At 44.3% G+C, this 9,443-nt stretch overlaps 1 protein-coding gene and 1 non-coding gene across 2 annotated transcripts; both read left to right on the forward strand.

Moving 5' to 3' along the window:
* Positions 1 to 897: 897 nt before the first annotated feature.
* LOC120643298 lies at positions 898 to 1,004 on the forward strand. The gene has a single exon (XR_005662977.1). It is a non-coding gene; the product is annotated as a small nucleolar RNA R71 (small nucleolar RNA).
* Positions 1,005 to 6,030: 5,026 nt separating this feature from the next.
* On the forward strand, positions 6,031 to 6,715 carry LOC120642942 (two-component response regulator ORR42-like). The gene is made up of 2 exons (XM_039919505.1): positions 6,031 to 6,291; positions 6,401 to 6,715. The coding sequence occupies exons 1-2, from the start codon at positions 6,043 to 6,045 to the stop codon at positions 6,584 to 6,586; spliced, it is 435 nt and encodes a 144-aa protein (XP_039775439.1). The 5' UTR covers positions 6,031 to 6,042; the 3' UTR covers positions 6,587 to 6,715.
* The last annotated feature ends 2,728 nt before the right edge of the window (positions 6,716 to 9,443 follow it).

The raw sequence follows: 9,443 nt of genomic DNA on the forward strand, positions 1-9,443 counted from the left end.
GGGTTCCACAGGGTCTTCCTGGGCTGCAATTGTGTTCTAGTCGACGGCCTCTTCCTGCTCTTCTTCTTCAGCATCGGCATGGCTGGCGGATGCGGCTTTCCGCCGAGTTCCTGCATCCTGTGGGAGAGGTGGCTGCCGTGTGGACTTACCACCACGCGTAGTCACCGCATTAACATTCTCTTTTGAGGGAACTTCCGGTTGCCTGGGCAGTTTCCCTATGTTAGTGTTAGTACAAGATGAGGCTAGCTGAGCTACCTGAGTTTCTATCATCTTGTTAAAGCTCAATTGATTCTTGATAACAGAACTAAAGCCCTCTAGTTGTGAGGCCAAGGATTCCAAAACCTTGTCATTAGCAAGAAACTTCTTGCTAATGTTGTCATTTATTTGCTTCTGGCCATAAACTAGGTCTTTTAATGAAGGCTGAAAGTTGTTAAAATTCATACCTTGCTGATTTCCGAAGAGGGGTTGGGCTTTGAGGTCCAACCTTGCTGAGGGCAGAATCCCGAGTTGGGATTGTTGTTGTTGGTGCCAACGAAGTTCGCATTCTCTTGAGTTAGGGGGCACGACGTGCCCGAGTGCCCAGTCTCGCCACATGTTTCACATGTCATTCGAGACTCTGGAATCTGGTTCACCTCCTTGTGCGGAGATTCCAGTTTCTTCATGAGAAGGTCCATTTTGGCAGCCAGCATATCAATACTGTCGATCTGGTGCACGCTCCTCGGACGGGCTAGCTGCTTGTCACCTCTCCAACTCTGGTTGGAGGCTATCTTGTCAATCAACATCTTCGCTCACGCAACATCGAGAGAGAGAAAAGAACCACCCGCTGCTGCATCTACGTGGTCCTTGGCTTGCTGATTCAGGCCATGGAAGAAGTTCTGAATGATCAGCCATTTCTCCATGCCGTGGTGTGGGCATGCTTGTATGTACTCCTGCAGACGTTCCCAGGCTTCTGGGATGGTCTCATCCGGTAATTGCTAGATACCAGAGATTCTGTTCCGGAGGGCATTGGTCTTGCCCACCGGGAAGTACTTGGCCAGGAATGAATTTGAACAAGCTTCCCATGTGTTGAAAGCCTCTTTGTTGGAGTAAAACCACGTCTTGGCCTTTCCGAGAAGTGAGAACGGGAATAGCTAAAGGTGGACGACATCCATCGTAGTACCCTTGGGATTGATGGTGTTACTCACCTCCAGGAAGTTCTGGAGATGGGCATTGGCATCCTCAGATGCCTTTCCACAGAACGGACTAGCTTGAACCATGTTCACCAATCCAGTCTTCAGCTCGTCTTCAGCTCAAAGCCGTCATTGCCGGCTTGTTCTTGGTTCAATCCAGCGAGCATGTGGCTGTTGTACGGGGCTGAGAACTGACAAAGAGACTTCTGAGCCATGAGTGATGCTGCTGAAGTGGATGGCAAAATGATAGGCAAAGTGAGTCTTTTCTGAGATGGGACGACGCAGCGTCTCACAATCCTCCCAATTCTTTCTGGATTCTGATTGAAGTTACTTTGTAGGTCGAAACCGGTTATGCACTGCTCTGCAACAATCAAAAAGATAGAGAGAGCAATGTTAAGCCCGCTAAGATTAGCGGTGACAAACTAGTAAAGTTTATCAAATTATTTATGATATCTTTAGCCAATTGCTTCCTCGGCAACGGCGCTAGAAATACTTGTTGGCGTTTCTTATGCCCCAATAGAATATTAATTCCGCAAGCGCACAGAATCACCGCTGTAGCACTTCACCATGGAGTATTCCAGGGTATCGTATTTTTCCTCAGGGAAGCACTATGGTTAAGAGTATCGTAAATCGAATGATAATCGTACTAGCTTAATCAACCAACTAACTAGACGGGGGTAAGACAGATACAGAGACAAAATAAATGGCCAGTCTATGACCAAGTGACACATGGAGGCTCAACTCCTTAGAGAGGTAGCAGCTGGGAGGACAACGAGCAAGATAAGACACCTGATACACTTCTGAACTATCAAGCTAGCCTCTCTAGATCAGACAAACTATCTAACTAATCTTCGGGAAGGTAGAGCTTACTTCGGCGGCCTCAGGGTAGAACTCAGTATTGGGTGAGAAGGGAGTCCAACAGCAGTCGGCACTACTGATATGAAAGCACCCGAACGTGGTGGACTACGAGAGACGGACAGGGCTGTTACCACCTGCCGCCTACCACAACGGTACTGTGGGGTGGAACACACTTTCTAGCTAACACTAAGCTCAGACACCACATCTGCACTTGGTGTTAGGATTTCTCTCGAGGCCTTCGAGAGAAATCCCCCTCAACCTAGAGCGCTAACTTGAGATACTCTAGTCCGGGCGAGAAAACCCGTAAGATAAATTCCCAACTATTAGAGAGATAACTTAGTCTAAACTAAAGGGTACAACTTCCACGCTCGAGCTGAACACTCAGACTCGAGAAGATAAAAGAAAGCAGAAAGTAAAGCTAACTCAGAAAGTAGAGAAGATAACTTATATTAATAACTTCAAAAGAAGGATACAAGTGCTATACCAGACTTCCGAGGACTCCGGAGTGCCGAGCATGCTCGACTCGACTCTAACTCCTGAACTACTAATCCTACTCTAGAAAGTGAGAGAATGAGCTCCAAGGTGTGTGTTACAAGTGAGGGATGAGTTCTCTATTTATAGCCTTCCAGGGTCGGTTCTGAGCAGGTGAAGCACGTGGCGTGGGTTGGAGGCAGTTGTGACAGTTGTGCTTTGCTTCCATGCGAAGCCGGGCTTGAGTGGCTGCAAGGTGGGGCCGGCCGGCCTCCCCTAGGCTGGCCAGCTTGGGGGTGTGGCCATCTGGCCACCGCCTTTGCGTGGATGTCCCTGATTGCTTCCTTGAGTCGGTGTAGCTTGCGTAGCTGAAACGCAGCCAAGGCCAGGCCGGCCCTCCGTTGCACCGACGTTGCAAGTGGACGCTTGTGATCTTCCAGGGAGGTGGATTGCTGACTTGGACATGGCTTTGCGCTGAATTGTGGGTCCTTTCATCCTTGTGCAAGCCTTTCAGTCCATACGATCAAACCGACATCCAATCCTTGGCTCGGATGCACTTGAACTTTTCACCTTGCTCCTGGATCGAAGACGTTGCAGTGCGTGTGGAGGTGCCAGGCCAGCCGGCCTAGGATAGGCCGGTCGGCCTGGGATCTTGCTCAATTTCGTCCATTTTTGTCATGTGTTCTCCTAAAATCAGAACTCAACCAAAATTTGTGGAACTTATTAGAATTAAATAAAATATGAATGGAAAATAGTGTAAAGCTCAATTATTCTTGAGAAGGTGACGGTCAGAACGTGAAATAATGGCCGTCAACAGTCCTTCAAGCTCTAAAAAAAGGACCTCTTGATCAAGATCAATGTACTCCACGTGATGGATCAATTCGTTGAGTTTCGACTGGGTATAGGACCTCTTGATCAAATTTTTCAGATTTTATAGGCGAATCTATAAAATCTAAAAAATTCTTTGCAGCTATTAAATACATTAGAAGTTTCCAACTGGGTGTAGGAAGTTCTGATGGTCCAGAAGTTCCAACACACTATAGGAACTTTCAAGAAAACAAGAATCTTAACAAAAATCAGGGTCCAGAAGTTCCAACACACTGCAGGAACTTTCAAGAAAACAAGAATCTTAAAAAAATCAGAGTTTAAGTTGAAACTGCAGAACCTGTTTGAATCAAAAGTTCAGTGAAGAGTTATAGAGTATCCTACAGGTGCTCTTGCACAGAGAAACAATACACAAGAGTAGATCGGGCAAAAGAAGTTCTAGGTCAACAAGATCTAAATAACAGCAATAAGAACAAGTGATAAAGGATTTGTTCTCGAAGTTCAATCCCACTAAAGAAGCTACGTCTTCATTAAGGAGCTCACAAAGGGTCGGGTTGTCGACTAACCCTTTGCCTCCCTCAATCAATCACTAAGGAGGATTGAGTCACTTACTATCAATGTCCACCAAGGCAGGGTACTACAAACTCCCCGAGGCGCACACATGAGAGGATGCTCACCGGGTGATGCCTAATCGTCTAGAAGCAAGCTTCAAGAGTAAAAATTGTGAATCGACTGAAGGAGATGCTTCTAGTTCCCTTGAGATGAACTTGGATGTACTCACGCTCAAAGAATCAAGTCTCACACCTCAATCTTGCTCTCACCCAAGCCCTAGCTCAAATCAACTCAAGTATTAGTTCAAAGGAGGGAGTGGGGAGTGATGTTTGTGTTCTTCACGAGAGAGTCAGCAACAAATGTACCTGAGCCCCAAACTCACCATTAGAGTGCTGGTAAAGTGATTTTTGAAACTTCAAACATAAGGTCGGAACTTCCAACCTTGTTTGTTTATCCTGGCCGGGACCCCTTGTTAGAAGAAACATGGAACTTCTGACCTTTGTCGGGACTTCCGACCTATACTGTCTTTATAGGAACAAGTGCTCAAGTGAGTGATTTGTGTCTCTCATAGGTTGTTAGCATCTCGAGTAGGAAATTTAGCATCTCCAAGCGATCTTTTCACGTCCCACATTATAGTACGGTGTTATCTATACTCAAAATTCAAAATAGAAATTTATAAAAAATCTTCTTTTAAGCTCAAACAACATTCCTTAAGCAACATGGCGTCTTTCTCTTGATCTTTTTCATTTCAATGATTTTTGAACCTGTACATTGCTTGGTAAACTCATTAGCTCCTTAATTATGCATGTCATCAACACCAAAACCCACTTAGGGGGACAGATGCACTTTCAAGTTCTCCTGATGATCTCGATGATCACCCCTTACCTTTTGTGCCAGTTGTCGGTGTTTTTATCTGCCAACCTACCAAGGGATACTCGAGGTATTAGAGTTGTAGGCAGGAGGATCGCTGGATCAAGAGCTTGATGGTAGAAGCGAGGACACAAGACACATATAAAGGAAGGAAGATGCAACTCTGCACCCCACTTTAATTTTGTGAAAGCTGTGTGTGTGATGCCTATCGTGCCATCATGCAAACAATGTCGGGGATAGATCCCTCAGTGCTATAAAAGGAAGGAAGAAGATGGACCCCTACTTCCGATTCCTCTGTAATCCTACTAGGACTCATACCCTATAATTCTACTAAGACTCATACCTTGTAATCGACTAGTAATCTGCCCCCTGAAGTATATAAAGGAAGGCAGGGCACATATATCGACAGAACCACCTCAACGCTAAACTAGGCGAGTCATCAACCTCATGCGATACAAACCACCAAACATGATGTAAGATATTATGTTATTCAGTGTCTGAACCTATCTAAATCTTGTGTTTTGTGCACCATTGAGTTCCTAATCTTGGTGACACCCTGCCAACAAATTGACTACCTCGGGTTTCCCTCGGTAACTTGCAATGATGGTATCGGACAAACAATTCCTGAGTGACATTGATATCGGACATTTGTTTCCAGATTCCCTTGTGATATCCTTGAAATCCTAGGGGATATTTTTTCACAAATATGGTGATATATTTAATGGCAAATCTCACTAGATTCTTCCACAACTATGAATTCAAATTGAAATCCAAGGAGGATAGCTGTAGCTTAATGATAGCTCAACTTAAAAATGGAAGATTTTGATGTGAAGGATCCCATGGCGGATTCACATGCAATGGCCAATAGTGAAGTCATAAACAATTCAACAACACGCATACAGGTGTCAGGAGCACAGAGATATGATATCTCATTTTGATCTGCAAGGAGAATTCAATTAAATGACCATATCAGATTTTGGATTCGCATTTATTTTGAAGCACATATAGAAAAATCTTTCAGATTTGATGACGCAAGATTCTGCCCTTGGCTTCGCCTATAAAATGGCATGTTGTACAGAACTCAAATAGGCAGCGGAGTAGCAAGAAAGAGAGACGTGCGTCATCTCAAGTAAAGGTTGGTCCATACTTTTCTCTCTATGTACATCTAACATGTTTAATTTTTTTTGTTGTTGTAGAATATGTTTCAGGAACTTACAGTTCATATAAATCATAACTACTGCAGCATTATTAATCCATATCTGTTATGGTTTGCTTCATCTTGAGATGTTGCAAGGCGATGAAGAATCTTTGTTTTGGTTGCAACAGTTTCTTCATGGCATCCAAGAAGCTAGGGTCTGCTACAAGGGCACTAGTCGTGGAGGATATCAAAGTTGACTGTGTAATTCTCTTGCGTATGTTGCGCAAACTTAACTGTGAAGCTACTGTTGCTGATAATGGCAAAGAATTTGTTGACCTTTTCCTTGAAGGGAAAACATTTGACATTGTTTTCTTTGATAAGGATATGCCATTGATGACTGGTCCTGAGGTACTTCAACTTCTTAGTTGATTTAAATTTATTTACCACTCTACTAGTTTAATCTTATAAGCAACAAAAGTTAAACTTTACTGAGGATTAATTCCTGGTGATTTTCTAGGTTGTGACCAAGATTCGTTCCATGGGAGCTACTGAGGTGAAGATGGTTGGAGTTTCAGCAGATTACGGTGGCATGGAGGCATTCATGAGTGCTGGTGCTGATATGTTTGTCCCCAAACCCATGAAGCTTGAGACCCTCGATTCTATGTTGCAGGAGGTCATTGGCAAGAAGAACATGAGTGGCTAGCTTGTAGCATCAACAATGAAGTGCAACTCATAATATATATGGAGTTCTCAATATGTGCTTATGTGGGGTCGTAGTCGTATAACTAGATTTAAGGAGTTGCACTTATATACACTTTGTTAGGGGCGAGAACCCAAGTTGTGTTTGTTCCAATATAAATTTGGAAACTTTTAATGATAATTTATGTTTGGGTCAATCTGATATAACATACCTTTCTCTCATATACTCAAATTCAAAGAATCATGCTAAACAGCTGTATTTTATAATTCAATTCATTATGCCTCTAGTATATAATGCATCAATAACAATTTGCATACACTTAGGGGTGGTAATGGGCCATGGCCCTAGTGGCCTCTTCACAGCCCAACAAGGCCCTTAAATATTTTAGCTCAAAATTATATAAGATTAGAGTCCAGTCCTTTTAGGGCCCGACCCTTAGATTTTTTAGTTCAAAATTTTGTGCCATTTACCACCCCTACATACACTCATCCATGCCTCAAAGGATCACATCAAAGCTTGTAAGATGCTCTACAAGATTCAACAGAAGTCCATCCCATTAGATCACATTTTGAGTACCGGATAAATACCAATAGTCCGACACTATGGTCACCTTTTGTCTGCCGTCGTATTTTGATGATAACGTTTTACTTGGGACGTCGATTTGGATGATCTTAGACTCTATGGAAAGCTTGTGAGATGCTCTAGAAGATTCTCTCAAAATATAACCCATTTGATCAATAAAATATGCATAGGACACTTCCAATTCATTCATCTCATTATCCCAGCTTTGGTGGTTTTCTTTGTGTTGCATCTTTGGAACATAAAAAATCCTACAAATATTCGCTCTTGACACAAATGTTAGTCCCATTGATTATATTGTCACTCAATCATCAAAATCACAAATAATGGTCTAATTGGACCTTTTTTCTTGCACAATGCAAGGTTGTAGGTGTTAGACCTGGGGCCACGGGATAGCCTACGTGGCATAGATCTAAACGGTAAAAGGGATGAGGCATGTCCCATACCCTTATGTCATGTAAATTACTCGTATTAGAGTAGGAGAAGTCGGTACAGAAGGAAACTACTCATATTAGACTAAGTTTACATGTAACACTGTCCCCATGACTATAAGGATGGGCAGTGACCCCCTAAAATTATCTATAACCTCAGGCGATACAAACCACCAAATAGGATGTAGGGTGTTACGCAACTTGCGGCCCAAATCCGTCCAAAGCTTATGTTTGCTTGCACCATCCTATTCTTGATCTCAATGACACCCTGCCTACAATCTAGTACCTTAGGGTGTCCCTATGTAGGTTTGGCGGTAAAAACCGACAGCTAGCATGCCAAGTAGGGGACCTCATCGACCATCCACTAGTGAACTTGATGGCAACATTCAACATCCCCCATGGTGCTCGAAGAGGGTACGACTTTTGTCTTCAGCTCCTAGGTCTGTGTCGCCAATGGACAGGGCGGTTTCAACAACCACCTAGCCAACCCCAGTGAGCCGAAGAGACCAGCACCAAGCTCCGACCGCAGTATCGATGAATTAATTAATAATCTCAGTGAAATCAAAATTTCCAATCTCATCGAAAATCACAAAAGCAAGTCCGAGCCCGACTTGGCAACTATACGTGGTGATTTTGAACTCAACTTCTCGTATGGACTACACAACAATGCTAACGTCCATCGGGAGGCAATTCAATCTAAGTCTATTTCCAACCTGAGAAGGATTTGGATGAACTAATTCAACCTGTAGCCAACATGATAGAAGGCCTCACTGCCAGTGATCCATCGGAGAAACACTTCGGATCGACTCGCCTCCCTCTGGTTAGCGCCGGTGACCTTATCTCCAGGATAGACCGAGTCGATCATTCCATCACTGCATGCAATGAGCTTGCGGAGGCTGCTCTCCAATGCCCAAGCCATTTGGTCCCCCAGTCTCAGAATCACCTTAGGTCTCCTTGTTGTCAACTCATCAGCTCTGGCAACTTCATATCCATAATAGATTGAGTCAGTCGTTCCATTTTCAAGTGCATCAAGCTCTCGGAGGCCGCTCTCCAACATCCAAACTGCTCGATCCCCCGTACTCCATAGCACCACCACCACCTTGCCGACCCTAGGGAGTCGGAAGCACGTGCAACAGCTTCATCAACAATTTTGGTGAGGTGCTGCTTCCTCACCTAGTTAGAGAACTCGTGCATTGGTCAGAATCGAACCTGATTTCTACTCATGTTACTCCGAGGCTCCTCAGACTGAACCTGACTTAGCTTGAGAACTGGTGCGCCCAACTCTCTTTTTGGGTTATGGAACTCCACCACTGCCTATCAGGAGGCTACGCACTCCAAGTCCCGCTCTGGCTTGGAGGAGGACTTGGCTCACCTCCTTTGACTTGGAAAAGGGACAACCACTGCATAATAGGAGGTTCCCATCTATGGTAACTACGTCTCGGACCCAAATGATAGCACCACGCCCTTATTGTTGACTAGGTCCTGATGTTCACATCAATCCCCAGGGTTGGATCGTGTATTGGAAGGACCCGGAACCCTCCAACTGTATTTGATCATGCCCCACTGCCAGCTCTGACGAACTCTCATTCCAAGAAAGCAGGCCCCTTATGCCTTCAGAAGGAGAAGAAAACCCAACAGCCAAGGACTACCCGCCAAAACGAGAAATATTCATGGTTCGCATTACAGAAATCAAGGACACAGAAGTGGAAAGTTTATCACTAGTTGATCTAGATGACTACTACATCAATGATGACAAGTACCTCCCGATGCACCTGACCAAAGCATGAACGCGGAGGGTGAGAGGAGTGGTTTTACCACGAACTACTCAAGGACATCCTCGACACCACAAA

This window comes from Panicum virgatum, chromosome 7K (genome assembly GCF_016808335.1).
Source record: "Panicum virgatum strain AP13 chromosome 7K, P.virgatum_v5, whole genome shotgun sequence".
Lineage (NCBI taxonomy): Eukaryota > Viridiplantae > Streptophyta > Magnoliopsida > Poales > Poaceae > Panicum > Panicum virgatum.